At 38.6% G+C, this 24,682-nt stretch overlaps 1 protein-coding gene across 6 annotated transcripts in view; it reads right to left on the bottom strand.

Moving 5' to 3' along the window:
- sipa1 (signal-induced proliferation-associated 1) overlaps positions 1–24,682 on the bottom strand; it is a 44,182-nt gene that overhangs the window by 17,575 nt on the left and 1,925 nt on the right. For 4 of the 6 annotated variants that reach the window (XM_030153985.1, XM_030153983.1, XM_030153987.1 and 1 more), the window contains exons 2-4: positions 2,948–4,570; positions 1,896–2,020; positions 1,612–1,800 (exon numbers count right to left, since the gene is read on the bottom strand). In XM_030153985.1, the coding sequence (XP_030009845.1) occupies positions 1,612–1,800; positions 1,896–2,020; positions 2,948–4,058 (1,425 nt within the window). In that variant the 5' untranslated portion in view covers positions 4,059–4,570. Of the gene's footprint in view, positions 1–1,611; positions 1,801–1,895; positions 2,021–2,947; positions 4,571–7,390; positions 7,488–22,808; positions 22,883–24,682 lie in introns of those variants that run through there. The other 2 variants (XM_030153986.1, XM_030153984.1) reach the window with 2 other exon arrangements.

Below are 24,682 nucleotides of genomic sequence, written 5' to 3'. Positions count from 1 at the left end.
ACCGGATCAACTGCCCATTTGCACATGCATGACGCTAACTCTACTTGATCAAACTGCCCCAAACGTTCAGAGTCATTCTGCGCTGCAGATGGGTTAACTGCATTAAAATTCTTAATCATATGAATCATGATGACGGATTAATCTGCGTTAATGTGTTAATTATGACAGCCCTAAATAAAATTTTAAAAAATATGACAGTGTGGTACATTGATATAAAACATCATCATATAAAAAAGCAGAATATGCATATAGTTTCATCCCTGCATTAAGAGCACATTAATCTAATAATAAACAGTTAACATTGTAATTCAGTACTGCTGATACTAGAAAAGAGCTAAGAGACATTTATGGGAGCTGTTTTTACACTGAATGAAACATCAATTTTGTGTCAGTCCCTTTCCATCATCAGTGCACATAAATCCATATTTAACCATCAGGGTCACGTTTGCACTTTCCCCTTTTTACCTACAACAAACTAAGGATAAACTTTCACGTCATATTTAGATCAAATGATGGGAATGACGACAGCCGACCAACTCCACGTCCAATAAATGTACAACATCAAATAGCTGCTTAAATGTTGTTTTTCTTGATCATACTCCCTGTCACCCATTCATGAGCCCACAACCCACCTTTGAGTCAAAACTAAACTAATGGATGGGCTAAGAACTGATGAAAATACTCATTAGATGCAGTCTCATGTCAGATGTAGAAGAATAAACACAGAACAGCTCAATACAACTAATCAGGATTTCTAGTTAGAACTAAGACATGACTTTTTAAAGCAGGGGCATTTTAGATAAGGGGCCACATACAGCTCAATATGATCTCAAACTAAAAAAAATAATACCATAATAACCTAAAATAATGTCAACTCTAAACTTTTTTCTATGGTTTAGAATGAAAAAAAAAAAAAATTAAATACATGATGAAAATGTTTACATCTACAAAGTATGCTTTAAAAAAATGTGAATAACATGAACAACCATGAACAACCTGAATTTTCATGGGAAAAATAAGTGCAATTTTAACAATATCATGTCTCAGTTTATCATTTTCACATGTGCATTGCAACTTACAGATCATAGGATCTAGAAAGGCACAAAACATTTAGTAACACACATAATAGTGTTAAAATTGCATTTACTTCTCTTAAGACATTGTATATATCGGTTATTCACATTTTTTGTGAAAGTACAATTTGTAAGTGTAACATTTTCATGTAACTTCCCTTTTTTTACACTAAAACAGATAAAATATTTGAAGTTGTCATTATTTATTAAGTATTATGTTCTTATTTTACTGGTTCAACCTGCTTCAGATCAAATGTGGCTGTATGTGGCCCCTGAACTATAACTATTTTGACACCCTTGATTGTCAATATCTTCAGTGTAGTTTTTTGCATTTCACAAATTTATCCCATAGGCCAGACAAGACCATTTGGTGGGCCGGTTTTGGGTCATGGGCCAGATGTTTGACACCCTTGTTTTAAAGTTACAGACATCTTTTGACTCCCCACACTCTTTTCTGATGATACATTATATGAAAACTCAGGTACTCAGTTTCCCACACACACACATTCAACAGTCTTTTCCTCTCTCTTTAACTCACCCCCTGTTCGTCGAGCTTCAGCAGGGTGTCTCGGACTTTGGGGGAGTTGGAGGCCAAGCGCAGACAGTGCAGGTTCAGCTCAGGCATGATGAACTCCAGGAGCCTCTTGGGAGACAAGCCTCTGGGAGTCGTGTGACGAGCAGCAGAGGGCACCGACTCTTCTAAGATTGAACCTCGCAGTGTTTTCATCTGCACAGAGGATTTGCACTCATCACATGTAGTCAAATCAACTTCACAGATACTGAACCTGAGGACAGCTTTGAAAAAACATAGTGCTACTTTACCTCAGTGGTGCGAAAGATGATTCTGTAATTGTACTGAGCTCCGCTGGATCCCTCCTTCTCCTCCCTACGGAAGCTGATCGCCACTGGGCCGAGGCGATCATCCATGCCAAAAAAATTCTGATGCTCTGTGATAAGACAATCGGATAAATACAAATGTTAACAGTCAAAAAAATGTAACTGATTTGACATTAAAATAATAGGAAAAGACAAAGAATTAACAGTGGAAGAAGTATTGAAGCCGTGGTAATAACACAATATGAAAATACACCACAGTTAAGAGCTCTGCATTTAAAACCTTAAGTAAAAGTGTGTGAGGACTATTCAGTTATATTTATGCTGCATGAATATGTATGCTTCATTTTACTGCTGTAGATATTTAAGGTTGAGCTCTCATTTAAACTATTTTATGTAATGCGGTGTAATTGACATAAATACTCCATATGCTGGAAGACTATTATATATTTGTAGGACTGCAACACATATCTTTTTTGAGCTCACAAAAACAGCCATTCCAAGCTTTTGTGAAATCCAAATGGGTTTATTCCAAGAGTTTATTTAGTTTATGAAGAACAAGAGTTTTCTCAACCCATTGAGGAAACACTACATACTTCACTTTATCTCAAACATTCCTACTTTTGGAGATTTGTGGTTTTCACTGGACAAGAAGATGAAAAACTGTAATTGGAAAAGTACTTATAACTGTTAAATCAAAATGGATATAAAGTACAATATTTGTGTCTTGGATGCAAAAGCTGCATAAAAGTGCAAGACCCTCACATTTGTGCTTATTACTTGAGTAAAAATTAAACATTCCATCACTAAAACTGAAATGTGTTTGTTTGGTCATGATTTATTAAAGACATTTACTGGCAGTTTATTCACAGTTTCAAACACCATTGTACATATTATTTCCTCTTATTCTTAAGCTAGACAGTTATTGGACATTTATTCCTGTGATATTTATTTTTCATACTCATAAATGACCATGAACAATTTTACAAAACTCCAAGGAGATGTTCAGAACCACCCTGGTACTGCAGTGTGACACATACCTTTCATGTAGAAGTATTTGCGATAGTAATGGGCTCCCAGATCTGCATGCTCTATGAAGTAGTTGCTCTTGCCCTGCTGTTGGACGTGACTCTCTCGGGGCTCCTCCAGGACTGACACTGCATCGTTGGGGGTCCGCAGGCTGGACCAGAGCCCCCGCCTGCCTTGGGACCGACAGAGACCCACCTGCTGTTCGCCCCCTGTCTCATTGCGGAAGTGGGGGCAGCTGAGCAAAAGTTCGTTATCATTCCCGTCACCTTCGTCGAGGAGTAGCGACTGCTCAGGGTCATCTGCGCTCCCCCCGTTGCCTCCCCCGCCCTGTGCAGGTGAGGATGAGTTGGCCTGGGAGAGGGGCCTCAGCTGTGAGGCGGCTGAAGCCCCCGAGGTGATGTTCTTTTTGCGCCCGATGCTGTCTCTGTTTGTGGCTGCTTCTGTGAGGTCAAACAGGATGCTCTGAACATCATAGTGGGCAAAGTTCCTTACCCAGGCTCCGCCCCCGATGTTATCATATGGACCTGGCTGAGGAATCGAACAGGGCATAGGTTTGGCCTTCTTGTTAAGACCTTCAGGTTTCGGCGGCTTTGCAGGTTTTGGGGAGTCTCCCACTGAAGCAGAGAGACCCCTGAAAAATCCATCTGGCTCTGGAGGGTTTCCTTGGAGACCTAAAAGCAGGAAGGGGTCCTTGAAGCGGAGGGCGTTCGGACTCAGTGGACCCTGATCGTCTGTGCCTGCCTCCTGGGCTTGAGTCTGTCTCTCCAGGGAGGACAGGCTGCCATATTCCCTGTGTAGCAAACCTGAGTCCCCCTGAGCCCCCACACCCACCTTTTCACCTACGACCCGGACCGCTTTCCCCCCTGCCTTCCCGGATGAGTCCAAGTCCCCTAAAGTCACATCGCTGTTACTCCTCTGCATGATGTGGCCCCGTCCCACCGCCCGGAGGTTCAGCCCCACTCGGCTGGGGGTGAGACTGTCCCCGTCAGTTCCATCGCCGTCCCTCCTGGGCGGCCACTCCACCACACCTGCATCCCGCTTGGGGTCAAAGTTGACAGTGGCAATTGGAGGGCGCACATTCTGACGCCGAAACTTACGGATGAAGAGGTCATCTGACTGCATGGTGCCTGAGAAACCAGTCTGACAATGCTTTTTCCAGTCTGCTCCAGAATTTTCTCCTCTTTCTGTTAAATTTGTGTTGTGGGCTCTATGGTGCTGGTGTGAAACGGGAATGATGTGCTCAAAGACAACAAACCCCACTGAGAGAAAGCAGCTAATATAGTGCCTATTCACACCACTTAAGACAGCTGATCTCTCTCCACCTCTGTGTTACCACGGATGTCTCTGTGAGTCGAAACACTTTGTAATAACAAGTAGGTGTGTGAAAATGAAAACGCTTCAGTTGAGGAGAATGTGCAGCTCATTGCAGGCCTCCCCCAGGTGTGCATATGTGTGATGAGGTGGTACTCCAGTTGTGGGGTGGTCCTTCCTGTGGAGTGAGGATGAGAGGAGTGTGATCATCACTGGAGATGGACTCGATGTCCTCTGTGGAGGAGAGGCTCTGTCGGTATTAACCCTACTAGCATGGTGTCCTTTAGTCTGCACTCATCCTTTTGTTGTCCTCCACTGGCCACCTGAACACAAAAACAGAGGAAGAGGAGTTAGAATCTCTCTCACCATCAGAGGTGTCAGATCCTTTACTCTAGCAGAAGTACAGATATTTGTTATTTTAAAAAAGGGTTATTAAAATTAGAAGGACTGATTCCACTGTTTGACTACGGTAAAGGTCATGTCGGCGGAGCATGGTTTGCTTATTGCACCCTTGGTACAACTAAACATGAGCGGAGACTGTGCTGGGGCCAAAACTATCGTATAATCTACCACTGGATATTATTTCAGCAATGCAAAGTGTGGAAGGAAAACAAACTATTGCTGATTCATTTTGTTTAAACTTTGTACTTGTCATTCTGATGATTTTAGACTATACTTGCTATGCTTAAGATACTGAGCAAATCAATAAAATCTAGTCAAAACTAGATACTGTAGGGACATGTTATGGAACATAGGTAAATATGCATACGTGACCTGCACAGCATAAAGGCTCTTTGACTTCTGTGTGTCTGTGTCCAGTCTTAGCAGACTGCACCCTGTTTGGCCAAACAGCGAGACTTGTCTCTGAATCTGTGTGCTGATCATTGCTGATTATTGTTGGTTGTTCACTTCAATTTGAAACATCATTTTGTAATAAATTTTTATAAATCTACAGGGTTATTGTGCTTCTTTCATTCTCACCGTAAAATCTAGGCCCCGACACAAACTCCTTTTTTTAACCCCAAAAGACCTAAACAGCTGCCAGCAGCCACAACCATCTACTGATTTAAAATGCTGAATAACTTCTGAACCACTGATCCTATTAATACATATCAATAATTCAGGTAAAAGGCAGTTTCTCAGCTTTTCCTGGTCATCAGATATGACCCATGTGGACATTCACAGGCTCCATAGTGAACATGGAAATGCTGTCATCTTCTGAAACATTGATTCACAATTAAAACCCATGCAGTTTTACAAATGACAGTGGCTGTCAATAATTGTTTTTACATTCAGTTAATAATATATTTTGCTGTTCTTAAAACAGGTCTTAAATTATTGTTTTTATGCTTCTATTTTAAGTATTGTGTGTTTACTATGTATGCTTTGCAATCTGCTCTTGAGTTTTTCTCTTCTAATGCACTTTGTAACTTATTTTTTGAAAGGTGCTGCGTAAATAAACTTTTCTTACTTATTTTTTTTACTTACTAAAAGTGAAAAAGTTGAAGCTGTAGAATGAACTCCAAGTATAAAGTAAAAAGTAGACATTTTTACTGACTTTTTCTGTGGAGAATGATCGTAACCTCATGTCATTTGAAGATAAGGTGATGACATTTAAACCATAAAACCAATTTACTGGAAATAATGAACATTAACTTTCTTCCAAAAATGAATTAATTTTCAGTATCAGCAGCAGAGCTCAAACTGTGAGGATGAACTTTCTCCACTGTCCAGACTCTACTTCATGTCTGTTTTGTCTCGGCTTGTGTCTTTTTAATATCTTTGTCATGCTTTTTTATGGGTTATTTTCTCCTCCAGGTTGAAATCAGTCAATGATTATAAAATGCTTTGAAACTGTGAGGAAAATAATTGTGTTAAAATATAGGTATAGACTACCAGTCATAAGTTTGGACTCACCTTCTCATTTAAATGGCATGAGATGGACCGCAGATAGCCAACTACACTAGAAACAAAAAGTTAAGGATATCTTTAATTTTGGGGCTATTTTTTTCAGTTGGGATTCTTGCAGAGCTCTTTTAACTTTTCTGTGTGTGAATTGAATTGAAACACATTTTTTTAATGACCAGACATAGTTTTATTTACAAATGGCAAAAATGAATAAAAAAATGACAAAATTTTTTTAAAATATCCTTAACTTTTTGTTTGTAGTGTATGTGCTCAGCATCACCGGGAACTCCTTTAAGACTTGACTACCTCATGAAGCTCATCGAGAGAATGCCAAGAATGTGCAAAGCAGTAATAAAAGCAAAATGTGGCTATTTTGAAGAATCTAAAATATAAAACATGCTTTAAGTTACATGTTTTTTAACTACATAATTCCATTTGTGTTCATTCTTAGTTTTGATGCCTTCAGTGAGAATCTACAATGTAAATAGTCATGAAAATAAAGAAAAACCAGGTGAATCCAAACTTTTGACTGGTAGTGTAGATACCTAAAAATTAAAGCAACATAGTACGTGTACTTTCTACTTGTGTCCACCATTCCTCCATACTACTATTATGTTAACAGACAGCTTTATATTCAGCTCTCAGCAGCTTGTCAACACACAGAAACACTCTGCACTGAAGAAGCCTCTTAAGCCTCTTTGATAACAAAGTGTTGAACTCCAACTACCAAGTAGCAGGCAGGTCTGATGTGAGTTTTATTGTTGAGTAATGCCTTGTACCTTTGTTTTCTGTTTTCGTTCATTATTATTCTTTCCTTCACACACCTTCCGTTCCAAAGTTTCCCTAAATAGTTCCATAGCAGACTTAATGCGGCGCACATCCACCCTGCACACGCTCACAATAGACAGTATTAACAAAGGAGGAGGAGGGGGGGCTTCCTGGCATATTGAAAGTGTGCCAACATACAGTACAAGAGAAATACATGTAAACTGTCTCCCACACTCACACAACATTCATATACAAACAGACAGATCAGGTTGCTGTTTGATGCTGCACCAACATTAAAATACACAGAATTATTGTGCACCAATACAGCAAAATAGAAGACAATATTTGAGGTAAAACTAAAAAAGATGTGAAGACATTTAAAGGCAACAGATCAGTGCAAAGTATCAACCACTTTCTTCCTTTTTATGTCACAATCTAAGAATTTTGTTTATAAGAATGTAACTTACCAGTGAAGTGTATTTTGTTTAGGTTTAGTTAAGCCAGTTCCTGTCATCGTTAGGTCTTTGACCAAACTGACGTCAATCAACTAAAGCCGAAACCTTTTGCTGCTCTCAATAAGGTACAACACTTCTTCCTGTCTGCCTGTTCACATGCATCTACTTTCTCTCTCTCTCGCTTGCAGCCTGAAGAGCAGGTGCAGCGGTGGAGAGCTTCTACCCAAAAAAAACCTTTCGCGTATATATGGTGTGTTTCCATGTCGTTAAGTTACGTTTCATTGACTTGCATTTATTTCCTGCAGAGTTACCACAACCATAACATGTCTAAACCCTGATATTAACCCATCTTTAGGATTAAAACAACTCTTAAAACTCAAATTTAACAATTTGGGCAAGAATGTTGTCCTCATAAGGCAGTGAAATCCCCATAGACACAAACAGACTCAGATAAAAGTCGATGGGTTAAGTGAGGAAGTCACAAGAAATCTTTGTTTCCCTTCCTTCCTTTTGTTCACTTTCTCACAGTGAGGAGGAGCAAGATAAGAAACAGTTAAATGTTTTTATTTTGCTGTGATAATACTCCATGAAGCCGTAACCAAAACCTGCAAGTACTATATTTATTTATTGCTCAGTACCCTTAGATCAGTAGTTTCAATATTATGCTGATGTGTTTCGATGTCTGTGTGTGAACTATAATTTACGAATCAGTTTGTTACGCTGCAGGGAAATTTTGCAGATTTTGTGTAAATACTAATCAGAATCAGCTGGATCTTCAAAAAAGGAGCAAGCTTGAATTAAGCTTCACATCGTGTCCAGGTAGATTGTTATTGTTACTGTCTGATTCAGCATTTCATCCTCTTTGCTTGTTTCTTTTTATAGTCAATAACAGTGTTGTTGGTTGACTTAAAGGGGTCATAAATACAGAACAGCTGCCATCCAAGAGTTGTTTTGAAGCACTAAAAACTTATGAAAGCTTGTGTTATATATAGAAAATCTATTGGATTTAGTCTGAGGCTGTAACTTTAATAACAACAGCATAACCTTTGAGACATATTAATATTTCAAGGCCTTTATAAAATATGCCCGGATTTGGTTATAACCTGAGCTGATTTACCTCCCAGTGACATTTAAGTCACCCACACAAGTTTAAAGCAGATAATTTGACGCATTTTGAATTTTTTTGAAAAGGACATTTTAAATTGACATGAACAGTTAGGCTATAGCAAGGAAAACAAAGAAAAAAAAAAGAAAATAATTCACTGTTGCCTGTAAAGTTGGGGTAATTTTGTTTCCAGACACATTCCTCTTTTTATACCTATTTATACACATTAGTAATCACCTCTGCGTTCCAGTTAAACTATCAAGAACACATCACATTGTCACCATCATTTCATGAGAGAAGGAAAAAATATTTTATTCCAACTTTCAAGTGTAATATTTTATTTTCTTCATTTCCTCTGTACGTCATATGCAATGTAATGCACAAGTCTGGTTCAGAAATACTGCATTATTCTGTTTAATGTACTTTTTCCCTTAGCTCTAGAAATGATCACATGCTTTAACAAAACTTTCACACTCATTGTATTTCTCTAAATTCACAGAATGTGCATTTCAATTTTCTCTGATTTCAATTCACAACAAGTGGTTCCAGGCACAACTAACCCCGCCTCTTGCACGTATTGCAGCTTATTTTGGAATGGATCCAGCTGATGTCATCCTGTCTATGTGTGGTGATGTCAGCATAACAATTGCCTCTATATATGTATCAAGATTGAAGCAAATTGAAACAAAATTGATGTTTTTATAGATATTTGAAATTTTGCCCATTATAAGTAAATGGGAGAAAAAAAACAATTAATAAAATTCATAAAAAATCTGAAATTTTACTACTTTTCCCAAAATGTGACCAGATCTATTCTGGGTCACTGGCAATCTATAAACAGAATTTGGTATGAATTCAACCAATAGTTTTGCTGCTAGAGTGTTAACAAACAAACAAACAAAGAAATGAACAAACAAAGAAACAAACAAACCAAACCAAAAACAATACCCCTTGCCTCCCCTTCAGGGGGCGGGGCAAAAACAACAGCAATGGCCTGACCTTGAATGAATGAATCTTTAACTCCAGACAGGCATGTAATTAAACATACACACTAAAAACAAGTATATGAAACCAAACCATGCATCTATTTAACCAGCTCTGGTTGGTCCTCTCTTCTCTCCCCGACTTCGTTTCCGGCAGTGTGTGGTTCCCCATCTGACACACGAGGACATAGAGCAGCTTCTGTGCACAGTCTGGATGGTGCCAGGACTGCTGACATTAAAACCCTCCTCATGTTTCTTTCTGGGAACCTTCAAACGTGCACAAACATCATTACCCATGTGGGCACAAATGATGTTTGTATTCACCGACCTGGAATCATTAGATGTAGCATCATCGGCATGTTTCACAATGCTTTGAAAATGTGTGAGCAATCAATTTTCTACGCTGAATCAAAACGTGGGAGAGAAGAATATTGGTGGTGTGTGTTCTTTTTTACCATCCTGACGTTACATCAACAATAAAACCAACCTTAAGGGTGAGCAAGGAATACTCCTGCTCTCCAACAACAGCACACTGGCTGAACTTTGACTTTTATCACTCGCTGCTTTTGTACAGATCACATATTCCAGAGTTTCTGAAGACCCCCAACCCATGAATCAATCCCTGTTTCCATAGCAACCAGATTGGCGCCACCATCTCTAGATGCAGTATCTAGTCCACTGTATAATAACCCCATGTGGCGAAACCTACAAGCATTGTGTACCACATTTGGCTCTGTTACGTACAGTAGAAATATTACAGCTATGCACGGTGAAGCTGATGATGTTCACTGCAGAAATAACATGGATTTACTGTTTGTGTTTAAAACACTGAATGAAGATACTAACCAAATGAATACTCTTGTTCATTAGTGTCCCAGGTTAAGAAATTTAAGTCATTGACAGATACTAAACCGATGTTGTATCTGTAGATCTGCATGTGGAAGGAGGGAAGTAGTTAGAAAAAAAAAAAAAAGTTAATCTGTTCAAAGGGAAAATAAAATTGTATGGCAAAGAAACTTCAACTTGTCCTATTTTTTCTGTTTGTTTTTTTTTTGTTGTTGTTTATGCATATCTCTGTGCCAAGCGCTTAAATATATCCAAACCTGCCGAACAGAGCCAAATTAGATTTGCATCTGTTTACCCAAAGGCTAATTAAATTCCCTGAACTTTACTGAGTTTTTTATGTGAGCGCTGAGATTTAGTGACTGAACAAATCTGCATATTTAAGAGACTGTCATTATCCAATTGGAGTTTTAATCTTGGACCGCTGCAACTTAACACTGGACCTAGTTTTGTGAATTCAGTTTCTGTGGTTCCTATCTATTTCTACAAAAGAACCAATAAATACTTGACTTGGAAGCATATATAGTTTTTAAGCTGAAAATGATCAAATAAATACATAATAACACTACAGGGTAAACCCACTTGGCTGGTTACAACTGAAATGTAATTGAAAGTAAAACTTGGATCATCGAGTTATTTGCATGATTTACATCTACATAATCTATCTGCTTTTCCTGCATCTGTCCACAACAATTTTATTAAGATGCTTTTTATCTGTGTGTACCACTGTGAAGGTAATAAACACATTCCCTTTGAATGAACATCTGAATTAACAAGAGCAACAGCAAATCCCTAAAACAGATTTCTTCACTGAAATATTTCTTTGAGACATTACAAGTTATTTTCTTACCATAACTGACATGTGATATCCTCAGATAAGTCTTCAATAATCCAACTGTTACTACATGAAAATTACTGCCATACTGACAGTGTGTGAAGACACACTTCTGTGGAAAAGTGTGTGACATACCTTTACGTGGAAACACAAAGTGAAGAGGAACTGAAATACTTTGTCCCTGCCTCCTTCTGGTTTCTGCTCAGTTAATTTTTGAGCCTATTGTTTGGATTACTGGTATATATTCTACTACATATTTATGGGTCACAATGTGAATGTCATTATGTTTTGCTGCAACACAAAGCAGAGAAACTTCTCCTAAAAAAATCACAACTCCTAGTCCGCACAAAAAAACATTTGAATTATTAACCACCAGCTAATTGTATTTCTGGATATCTCTAACCGAACAATCTTACATCAGTCAGGCTTAAACCAGCCCCTAACATGATCCTAAATGGATCATTTTGTTACAGTGAGACTGTATGGCAATAAAAAAGAACTTAAGGATATTATAAAGCTTGAGACAATAAAGAGCATTGGAAAGCTTTCAAAAGCTTTCGATGGAGCTGATTGTCCTCTAATTGTTGCATGGCTTTTGGTCTGATGACGTTGTTTCTTCCTGTCTCCAGAACTGGAGAAAATAAACCTAATCATAACACATAAACATCTTGATCTCTTGAAGAACAAGGTTTATGTCACAGATCTGAAGAACTTTTTATTATATATGTACATATATAACTTGAAATAGTGTAAAACTAAAGATTAAGACTGGCATTATAGTGTTAAAGCCCTGTTTTCTACATACAAAAACAAAAACAGAAGGTCATTTTCTAAAGAGACCACTGCTGCTAAAATTATTTTTAGCTCATACTAGAAGCTCCTATCCTCTCCCCTTACTCTACTGCTGCACATGCACACTCTCTGCTCTCTTACATCCACAGTACACACATATTTCTCCATGTCAGCCCATGCAGCAGTTGATGGAAAGGATGTGTGACCCCTAATGCTCCCTGAACCACAGCTTGACCACCACATCAACAGAAACTTGACCCCCTATTGGACTGGTCAGCAGGAACCACTTAAACACTTTGTATTAAATGACTTTCTGGAGGAAATGCACGGAATTTGACTGACTGGCATTTTTAGTGGGATTTACACTCCACAAGCCTGTAGTTGTAGGTACATGTACACGTCTGGTTCACAGGATGTACACTGATGGAGTAACGCTGCCACTGGGTGACTATTTGAGTTCTCCTCGTTCATTCTCCACTTCTGCTTTCTGCATATTACTGTTTTCACTAATTGAGAAAACAACAGCATCCTCTGAGCTGCGACTACACACACTGAAAAGGGCAAAGTAATTTGTCTTACTATGTGGAATTTTCATTTACGGGCATTTAGTTGTTTTCTAACGCCATGGCTTACTGTTTCATCACATACAAATGCTTCACAAAAACAAGTTCACGCCAACGTCCTGCACTTAGAGCCGCCAAAGTGTAATTTGTTTAAAAAAATATGAACTACCTACACAAACCAGACTTACTCCCTGTTCCAAAATGACAGTGGATCGAGTCAGACCTATTTGCAGAAATAACAATGTGTGGAAATAAGTCAGCATATGTGAGACCAGGCATACATTACACTATTCAACTGGTCTTTACATATTAATATATACAATCTGCGTCTTAGGCGATGTTCACACTGCAGCAAAAAGTGGCTCTTTTTATTCATACGTGACCCACATCTGACTTTTAATGACAACAATCAGACCCAGGCTATGTTCATATGTGTTCCATATCTGAAGTTTTACAATGTCACATCAGTCTGTACAGTTAGGCTATTTCGCATTTTATCCGACTTTTACGTTATTGGAATGCAATGTCACAATTCTGTGTTGGAGAAAGCGGGACCTGGCAAGATCCATATTTACTTCCATCAACACACCATGCTGCTTGTGACATCACATCTTCTACTGTGATGTGGGTGAGTTCACGGCTGTCACACACTTAAATTATAATGTGGACAACCATGCAAAAAAAAAAAAAAAAAAAAAAAAAAATCAAATTTCAGCAAAAAAATAACAACTGAGCATGAAGACCAGCAGTGTGATTAAACACACAGTCTTCTGTGTTACAAGGAATTAAGAGTGTTTTTACAAAGAATGAACATCCAACTTCCTTGTCTGTTGAGATGTCATCACGTTTAAAAAGCACTTTCCAAAATAAGGCTGTTCTCTGTGTGATTCCATGAACATGGACAGAGCTGGTGTGGTAAAGTGACTCATCTCTCAACTCATCTCATATCATCACAGTTGAATTTCAGATACACTGCGTTTTGATAAAACCAAAAGCGGGTTTTAATTTTACAAGACAAAAAAAAATTAAATTACTTCCTGTGAGCCAACAACAGTAGCATTAAAAAATTATAACTTATATCACAGTAGCCAGTAAAATGAAGTGATGTGAAGTTGACCATATTTCCAACCACAGCAACAGTAAACACTTGTTAGAAGTGTTCTGAAAATCAGGACATAAGTGCTTCCAGCTCAAAAAAAACCTGCTGTGGATGTACACAGGAAAAATTACTGAGCATTTTTTCCAGAGTCAAAAGTATTTTCCTCAAAATGAATAAATTTAGCTCTATATTGAGTTTGGAGAGCTCTACCCAAAGAGTAACTTTAACTCTTTTTAGAGAGGGACTAAATGTTATCTGAATAGAGCAAAATTTTCTTCAATTTGAATAAATTTCCTGTGTAACCTCATATAGACATATTACCTGTGATCCACACTCAAACATATTATGTGACAGTAATGCCACTTAAAGCTAAATGCCAACCATTATAAAACAAAAAATGAAAAAGAGGAAGTCCATTCTGAGCTACTGTAGAAACATGGTGGTGTTACAGGGTGGACCCTAAGGTAGTTATATTATCAGTTTGTACATATAAACAGCTGAGGTAATGAAAACATTATCAAAGTTGTATGATACGATATTGAAAACAAAATCATAAATATAGTATTCCATTTCTGCAATTCTATTCTCTTAAATTTCCATGAATTGTACAAACTGGGCCTTTATTTACCTTTATATACTGTACATTTATATAATAAACAATAACATTTAAGATATTAACACAAACCATCACAATGCACCACTTAAAAAACTGCTTAATAGTTTCAACTTTAACATCAAATTAAACATTTTTATTATTAATATTACCTGATAGTAGTTAAATAGCTTTAGAATAAATATCAGATGAAGTCAATTAGTGTCAATTCTGATGATGGGTGAGACTAACGAAACTCAGCGACAAATGAGATACTTAATGATGATGAAATGTGGGCTGAGTATTTGGCAGGAAATGGGTCAATATTGCCCTTTTTAATGTGCTATAACAGCTAATTAATTTATAAATTCCTTCTAATGTAACCTGAATGAAAACCCATTTATTAACCTTTTATAAGTCCTTTATAAATCTAGTCTTGTGGTATCAAGAACCTAATGCAGTTTTTTTTCATCCTCAATGACTGAAGTAGATTCAACACATGAAACTAATAATGAACTTATCACACATCAGTATTTAATAAAAGCAGCTGCACTGTCAGTACCTTGCAGATGGTTTTCTGTCTGTATGCTCCTTTAACAACTCAGTTCATGTAATACCAAACCGTGCTTTTGTTTTTTCCACATGAAAACTCTGGGGGGATGACCCAGACATGGTACTGATGCTCTCCAGGACTTTTTTTTTTTAATTTTAAGTATTCACTGCAACCATTGGGAGTCTAAATCTCCACAGACTCTTCGCAGTAGACGGTTTCTATCTCAGACACTCAATAATGCATGCAGAGAGCTTTATTCCCAGGTCTGAGAGCTTAGCAGCATGTGGACAGTAATGATTTCTGCATTGTGTTTACATTCTCAAGGTGAGCTTTGGTTTATTTGAGAGATACATTTTTTTTGGAGTTACCCAAACATTGTTACAGAGATGGTGGAGATGTTTAGTGTTGACTGGACATTGCTGACTGGTGTATCCTGTCAGATTTGCATGACTAATTCACTTAAGTAAAAAACAGAACAAAACAGTGATTAACCCATGAAAACTGTCAACAAACAATACAGAACAAAATAAATAAAATAGAACTGCAGGTAAAATCAGCTGCACTTTTGTTTTGTCCAAGGTTCAAAGTATTGAGGAAAAAATAGCCTTGTATAATGGGATGTATTTAACACATCATGGTTTTGTTACTCATATTTGGCATCATGCATTTATTCATCCAATCAGTCAGTTTGTAAAAATAAACCTAAAAAGAACTCCATTTGCACACTTAAAGCAACACAACAGACTTTTTTGGCCTTCAAACTATATTTTCAAGGTCATTTTGGTTGTACAACTCAAGGTTTCTGCCTGTTAAAAGGAAGATTTTCCTCACCACTGTCACCAGTCACAAGTGTTTGCTCCTGAAGGATTCTGTTGGGTTTCTGTAATTTGGCTTGAGAGTCTGGTTTCGACTGGTTTGACATGTAAAGTGTCATGAGATAACTTTTGTTAAATTAAAATAAATAGATTGATTGATTGATTGACAACAACTCACAATAGGTTCAATTACACTTTCGTCATCACTCCAGAGTGTCTGTATCACCTGCACTGGCACTATGCAACTTCTGGTTTCAGGTAGAAACCACTACACAAAAAGAACGACAAAATTAGACTGCAAAAATGTTTGTATAAAATACTGTAAAGCTACTTTACCTGGCCTGAAGATATGGATGAATGCACATTAATTGTCTTGCCTCAGGAAGTTTGCCGGCATCAATGGCTTGTCAACAGATGCGTGAGTATTACAGAAATACAGATTTTACAACAGTTGTTATAGACAATACCATTTCTTGACTTTAGGGGGACCCTGCGACCAAAAGTTCCATGGTGTTACTTGAAAACGTATTTAAACTACACTGAAATCAAAACCTAATGTGACTTAAACTAAAACCTAAGTCTGATAATAACTACACCAGGGTGCATGTTTGGCTGATGAGGTCTTCCTCCAGATTAAGTCTAGGACAAGGTCAACAGTCCTCCGGTGTATGATGTCAGGGCACAAACTGAAGAGGAGGAGAGTTGTATTAAACATACAACCTTTTGGGGAAGTCATGGCCGCTTGACATATTTTGCACTCCCTCATGCAAGTCTGTGTCCTGTGAAACAGGAAGAACATCTGACTTTTGAACCCTGAGAGGATGAGTGTCGTCATGATTTCAACTCAACACTTCCCACACCTATGGCTGCTCAGCTGCCTCACTGCAGCCCTTTGCTTTCCACCAGAAGGCAAACTAACCTTCACTGGTCATCATCCTAAACAGTACCAGGAGCCATTTTAGGTATTTAATGGTAAAAGAAAGATTTTATCTCGATATAAATGATTGAGATTTTCCCATGAGGTGACGCTGTGAAAATCAGCTTAACAGCTTAGCAGCTATTAGATGTGAGCAGTGACAAAAGTTCTACTCTTACTGCAGCTTTATCAGCTTCATCACATTAGGTTTCACAAAATCAAGTTTGAACAAATGCAGTGATGGCTTAAAGTTGCTTATTGTGGTGCCTGTTGTCTTCATGTCAAACTAAAGCCTCAAGTTGTGAAATACTCCGCCTTTTCCACTTAACTGACGCAAGCAGGTTTTTTAGAGCACCAGATTTCAGTGCTGTTGCACTTCGTTCATATGTCACTTTACAATAAACAGAAAAGATAAACGACACTGCTCCTGGCTTCAAAATGTGGGAGGTCAGCTGTTGTAATGTCACTTTCTATCCTTGTAGTTAAAAGCTGCCTTTCCAATACTTAACCACAGAGTCTAAATGAACTCCTAATAGTGATTGATTTGGGGAAATTTAAATCCAGGCTCAGTCTCACTCTCAGTATTGATCCCACAAAACCTTGTTACATCTGAGATCAGGTTGCATCCCTGCTCTGCTGCTGAAAATGTGACACTGAACTGAGCCGGCTGCAGTGCTTTTAAGAAACTAAACGTGTATTAATGTGGTTGGATTTGATTCAGAAAATGAGTTCATTCTAATGCTCGACACTTGCTGTAGGCATCCTCAATCTTCTCCACATTCCCCCTCCCATCCCTCCCATCCCTCCCCCTGACTCTGCCACACTGCGGACAGTGAACTGGGCCAAGTCCAGAGGCTGCTAAGTGGATGGTACTGCAGCACTCTCTTTTTTGTAATGCGTTTTATCTCTCTTTTTCATTCAAACAGTTTGCAAATGTCAGTCAGGGTTATTGGTCCCCAAAGACTTATACTAAGCCTGCACCTGCTGCTCAGTCGACCGATGCAGAAAGGAGATAACCGAGCGGTGTGGCAGGAAAAAGAGCAAGTGTTTAAAGAACCAGAAATTTAGTCGGAGATGTGGGCAACATTTTGCCGCTGCAGAGACTGCCAAAAGTATGACCATAACCCACACTAAATATCACTTAGCATCGCACTAGAGTGTATTTGACAGTTGCTTTTTGAATACATGCCTTAATGATGTTTTCACAACACTTCAAGGTGTTGACAGATAACAGAAGAGCAATTACATCACTTAAAGAATCTGATTAGTGAGTATGAATGAGGCGTCAGAAATGTTAAAAAAAAAACAAAAAAAACATTACATTTGTCTATTTTAGTCTTCACTTGGCAGTTATTATTACATTTGATTGTCTTTTAGTAGCAAAAAATTTTTTTGTATCTCCTCTTTTTTTGTTCATTCTCTTTGTTTTACTCTTCTTTTATTCTAAATAAGTGAAATCATACGCTCCAAAAAGACAGAGAAGAAAAAAAAAATTTGGTGAAGTGGAAAATGGGAATGCCAAAAGCCCCTATCAGTATGAAGAGTCAATAAAATGCTGCCTTTGTCTGCATTAGCTCTGCTGTATAGCGCTGTTGTAATGGTTGCATGTGGAGGTCAAGCTGCTCTCTGGCCTGCATGGAATCATCTCTGCACAATAAAGTGTATTTCATTTCAAGGAGAAACATCCTCCCTTAAACATGTCCTTCAAAAATTGAAAATAAGTCTTCTTCCTCATAAAACATTAAAAAGGGGGCGAGGGTTACCGGGTTGTTAATTATTTATTGGCTGGTGGTGCCTAACCAGTGGAGATGGCCACACAGACACACACAAACTGGAGCTTCAGTGAGTCAGTTTGTTTTGATTCATATTTAAGTCTGGCTGCTTTGTTCATGTGTGCCTCATCTCTTACAGTAAACCCCTATGGCTGAGGTCATCTAACATGTGACGTCTGTGGTATCTGGTCCAGTTTCAGTTCTTTTTTGGCTGTTTGTGTGAGGCGCTGCTGTTCTACTGGGAAAAAAAACAAAACAAAACACTGCAACAATGCAAACGAGTCACTGCAACTACACTGCACTACATGAAAGAAGCTAAATGTCCTTAAATATAACCAAACTGTCTTATGATTAGATGATCTTCATAATGGGCTTTAACAGTTAATAATGCCATCATTAAAGCATTAATGCCTACACCCTCCTGGAATATAAAACAAACCATCAATTTAGCATATTAACTTAAGACAATGTTATACTTCTTTTTACTTCTTTGTCTTCTTGGGTTTTTTTTTTTTTTACTTTCTTGAAATTCTCTTCTTTTTTGGTGCAAGACTATGATCAGCTTGCTGGATATTTTTGCACATGTTAGAAATGCTACTTTTTCAGGTTATTTTTTACTTGCAGCCAAAGCAGAATCAGTGAACCTCCCCCTGCAGTAAAGAGGAAGTACGCTCAGAAAAGCTCCTTCTATAGTATTGTCTATATTAAAACCTAACTTCCTCTTGAATGAATAATACAACGTAAAATGAACAGACTCTTGATTGCATTTATTGTTTTTAACATAACCTACGTGCAACTCTGCTACAGTGAAAGAACCTAACTCACTCTATTGTTTGATATGCTATTTGCCATGACATCAACACTGTGTGCTGGCAGAGCATTGCCACTTCCTGTGTATCTGAAAATACACCTTGTGACACGGCTTGTGTGCAACAGAGAGACTGAAATCCAAAATGTGGGTTCATGTGTCTTTGTCTGCCTTTGCTGACTCTATAAAACAGCATTTGAGCGTCATGGATGTGGCACTGTCCACACATTGACAGGAAGAACAGCTGTCCTATGACGGACATATGTGTGTGTATGCGTGTGTGCTGCATGTGTGGGCGTTTGTGTGTGACAAGGAAAGGAACTGACCCTCAACTTCATGACTGTATCTATTATGTTGAGCTCAACAGTTCACTGTTAACTCCTCCGTCATCTGTGCAGCCAGCACTGAGGGAGGGAAAAGAGATTTCTCAGTATTGCTTTATTTAATACCAATCTGATGTATCCCCCTACCTTTCATAGGAGGAGACACTGACCTCCTTTACTTCCTCACAATCTCTATTGTCCACTGAAATTTAGTCGATGCCCGTGAAATGGCTGCAGCGCCAACATTACTCACACTCATTCTGAATTCTGCTGTTGAAAATCTTTGTTTATGGCTGCAAACATCCGACAACTGACTTCACTTACACTCAATAAGTACTGCCTGTGACTTGAGGGTACTGCAGTGAGAAAAGGCCACTTCAAAAAAGCAGCTATCAAACTTACAAGCTACATCAGTCCATTACAATCTTAGAGGACACAAACTGCGATCATTATTTAAAGAAATAGACTATTGTCTCCAGTTGACTTAACAGCAGAAGTATTGTTGGAGTGTATTTTTTCTGCTTTTGTGCAGCAGCCTGTACATCTTTGCTTTATAAATCTAATCAAAAGGCTGCCAGAGCTGAAGAGCAAGCAAACAACAAATACTCTTGTTTTTATTTCACTTTTACCTGAAGTCTACTACAACTGCCGAACCAAAATATGAGCAAAATATACTATGAGCTCTGGAGGTGTGTATAGTTGTGAATGTTGCAGGCGACTACTTTCTGCAGTTCATAGCCTCCTTCTGTCTGTCACTTACACGAGCAGCTCTGCACCTTCTGACCTACATAGAACAGGGCTCGTGCAGCAAAATGTTAACTGTGGTGATGCAGATAGCTGGTGATTTACTGTAGCTTCTCTGTGATTGTACCGAGTGTCTGTGCAAAGGTTGTGAGAAGAAGAAGAAACAGGTTGTGCGTGTCGTGGCTGTAGACTTTCTGCATGAAAGCACACACACACACACACTGCGTCACCAGCAGACAGCTATGCATCCTATTAATTACTAGTGTGCATTAATGCCTGCACAGTCATTCATGAAGCCATTACAATACCTACTCAACTGTTGAGTTTATCAGAATACGCCTGGAGCAGCAATTTTTTTCACCAAGGTATAAAAATGGGACATTAATGCTGTGACTGCAAGGTGCATATTTGTGCTCCATTACTACAAATGACCAAGAATAAGGGAAGTGTGGCAAAACTTAATTTCAAAGTAAACCTGAGACACCCCTCCCCACTCTCTACTTCCTGTGTGCAGTGACTGTTTGGCCCTGTACGAACAGAGATACAATGCAGCACTGAAAGGGATCTACTTTCTCCTTTCACTTCTTTATTAGTGATGTCTTTAGCATATAATAACACGGCTAAAGTTAAAACTTCCTCCTCATAGCCCTGATAGAAGGGCCTCAACAAACAGGGCCCTTAGTCTGAAAATAAAACAGAAATAAGAACAAAAAAAAGCCAGAATGTGAAAATCCACTTCTTCCTTTTCTCTCCTCTATATATAAACTATGTAAGTAAAGATGATGTGATATGGTTTAATGCTGCTATGGAAGAATGAAAGCAAAACATCATGGGTAGGTGAGCTGTCATATTGTTTCTGTCCTAAGCCCATAGACAGAGATGACTGAGTCTTGACAGGAAATGGTCATTACAATTGTCAGTCATCCTTTTTTGTATCTTCCTCCCTGATAAGACCAATGATTAGTCAAAATCCTGAACCAAGATTTCCTGAAGCTTGAAAACAGAATCAAGTGGTGATACCTAAGTCTCATTTCCTCTCAGTCTACTTGAACTACAACATGCTGAAAGCCCCAATGCAGCCAGAGACATCCTGCCCACTGAAGCTTCAAGATAACGATGATCTCTTATATTTTTTGCATTAGTCTAAGAATAGTATACTCTTCATAAGAGTCTTTTTACACTCCTCTCAGCACGGGATGCTTTCTGCCTTTTTGATCTCTGAGTATGCTGATGTAGTGACATGGTGTGAGAGTGAAAGCCTGGTCTTAGTTTGCTTTCAGTGGCTCTGAATACCCTGGAGTGTACTTCTCCTAGAACAGACAATGAGAAGCCACAGTGCTGCCTGATGGTTTAATATACTGTATGTATGACATAACTGAGAGGGACCTACTGATTAAGGACAATAATCTTAAGTATTTTACTGAAAAGAGGCCTTTTTACAACATGAATACAGTATATGTTGTTGAATACAGTATGTTTTTATAAGTGCACAAAAAAGATCACTATTCACAGCAGATGCTTATATAAAATCAGCAGCTTATACATGTTTTAGGACTATGACATCAGGTTCTGCTGGTTGCAGTGCCTATTAGGCTCATTTACACTCTGTTTGTCTAATGTATAATAATGATCAAAACTGTTATTACAACATAATTTGCTTAAATAGATCTTGTCATGTTTTCCACCTCAAACGGCAATTACATACTTAACACTGCAAGTACTTCTTGGTTCATTCCTGACTTCACATTACAACAACAAAAAAGGATTTTTTTTTTTTTTTTATAGTTATGACATGGATGTTAATTTCTCTTATCCTCCAGTACAGTTTGAAAAATCTAACATTATTTTGCACGGAAAGTGCGTGCTGCTTAAGACATTAAGAGACATTTTCAAATATGCTCTAATTCATAGAGACAATAGTGAATCTCCAAATAATAATAAAAAAAATATCTCAGCGAATGCTTGTCATACTAATGTATCTCAAGTATCTTCCCCCATTCTGTTCAACAAGCCGAATGAGTCATTCTGTCACATTTTTGAAATACTTTTCTTCTCCTCTTTTAATTGTGAGATGTTATACTGCAGCAAAAAGCTACAAAAGGGCAACTGCCTCATACAAAACTACAAAACTAAAGAGGGGCTGATCTTCCATTAAGGCCACAAGCCACTGGGGACAGGTGACGACAGGGAGCACAAGCTAAGAGGATCCACCCAGTGGCTTTACACTGCCGGCATCCTGCCATCCAAAGAAGGCAAGGCTCCGCCTGTCCAACTGCCTTTCCTCGCTGAGCCCCCACAGGGAGCCTGCCTGGGTGTAGCCATGCAAAATGGCTCCAAATGAGAGGGATGACACGATGCTGACTCAGACCAAAGCAAAATCTGCCTGGTAACTTCACGACCGATTAAAGTAAAGCTCAAAGACTGATGACAAAAACATCCAGATCACTTAGCTCATAGCTTATGTATCATTTTGTCTTCTTTTTGCTTCCTTATTGTGCAGCAGAATAAGTTTTTGTAACTACCACTGTCACCTCTGCACACCCTGTCGACAGAAGACTGCTGATTGTTGACTCTTGTCAGCTATTTGCCAAAGCTGATGCTCGGTGGACAGGGAGTCCTTTTAGCAGTCACAGTATCATTTTATACAGATACAGGCCAAACAACATGAGCTAAAGTTAAAATCCTACCCCAGAAATAGCCTCAGCTGGTAACAGCCTGGATGCGGTCCGGATAGAGTCTCAGTCTTCCTGCACAACTGCTGCTAAAGAAATGTTGTGATCATTATTCAGCGAAAAACACACACAGGCTTGTTACTTCTCCACCTGCATTTACAAAGAGCAAACAACAACAAGACAGTGATGATTTCTGAATAAACAGTGACTAAGTGAGTATTTAGGATTGTTTTCAGGGCATTTCTTCTGTAGTGGAAACTAAGGACTGAGCCTAGTGACAGCCAAATCGAAACCCACAACATGACCCACACATGGCTCCGGTTTGGTGCAGGAAATAAAACAGAGCCAATCGATCTGATAGTCTCTACCTCTGTTCCCCTCCTCCTCAAGCTGAAACTGTGTAAGTCCCACATGTCCTGCAGAAGTATCTCTGAGGACTATACACCCATACAGTAGGCTGTCAATGATAGTAGTAAAAATAAACCACACTGAATGCTTTACTCAAATACTTCAGTTTAGCTCCATGGAGTTAGACAGCCTTGTTTTCTAGGGTTCATTAACATTTACATAAATTCACATATTAAACATGTCAAATAGCGCAAGTGCCTCAAGTTAGACCGCTGCCAACACCTTACTGTAATAACTTCATGTTGAATGACTGTCAAGCATGTAAAAATGTGCTCATATCCCAAAACTGTCAAACAAAATAGAGCTAATTGTTTAGTCCAACCTAAAACTGTTTTGACAGCTGATTGTATTTTCTGGTTTCAGTTTCTGAAATGTGAAAATTTCTTGATACTGATCTTAAGTTTACTCCTGTAGTCTTACAAAAGCAGCGACCCAAATACAGCCCGTCATCCTGTCTTCAGAAAAATTATGGTTTCCGCTATTTTACGAGTCAAGTGATTAAGAGATTAATCAATTAATGGAGAAATTAATCCATGTTGGTTCAAGCCTTAACTCAGACATCTTTCATCTCACGTCATCATACATGTAACTGTTCCTGGTATTAGTCCTTTAATTTACCAACAGGAGCTGATAAGGGAAATCTACAAACAAGTAAATCCCAGCATTTGTCTTAGAAAACAATATATGTTATTAATATTTTTTTTTTGTTTTTAGGGCAAGTACAGACTGGGGAAAGGCACAAAAGCTTCAGGTATTTTTTGGTTTTAGATGTTCAACTATTCTCGCATAACACATATCTGGACTGCTGGCGATGGGTACTTCTTTTTTGTTAATACTGTATTGCAGTGGATGGCAGCAGAACAAGTCAGAAGCATTGTGTTGGATAAATGGGCTGCGTACCGTTAGCACCATTATGTCAGCACCTCTCACAAGGTGAGTCTGACAGGCGTACTTTTCATACTTTACGTTTCCCATAAAGAATAACTGCAGGCAGAGTCAACCAAGGAGGATTTTCTTTCACACCTTGAAATCATTCCTGATTACATCACTCCCTCCTGCCAGTTTGTCTAGAAACAAACACAATACCATCAAGTTAAATTATACAATCACATGTTTCCATTCTTCAGTGAGTCTGTCCATCATGTCAGGACAAGAAGCATTTTGTCATTTAAAATGCTAATGTCAACCACAGTGAACACCAAATCGCATGGAGAACCATGCGGCTCAATATAAATTAAATGGCCCGTCCTCTGAGTGCACTGGCTTATGTAAGCTGTTGCTGCTTGTCTCTTTCCCCTCCAGTCCTCCATCTCTGTCTTTCTTTCCTATCAGCAGCCTTATCCGTCCCCTCAAACCCTAATATCTCGTAAACACACAGCCCTATCCTAAATTAAGGAGTGCAAGAGGGGTGGAGGGGAGGATGAGGAGGGACAGAGGGAGGAGGGGGGCCTGACTCCCGCATCCCTCATTTTTTCTGCCAC

This window comes from Sphaeramia orbicularis, chromosome 14 (assembly GCF_902148855.1).
Source record: "Sphaeramia orbicularis chromosome 14, fSphaOr1.1, whole genome shotgun sequence".
In the NCBI taxonomy this organism is placed as follows: Eukaryota; Metazoa; Chordata; class Actinopteri; order Kurtiformes; family Apogonidae; genus Sphaeramia; species Sphaeramia orbicularis.
This window is presented reverse-complemented; position numbering and strand designations above follow the sequence as displayed.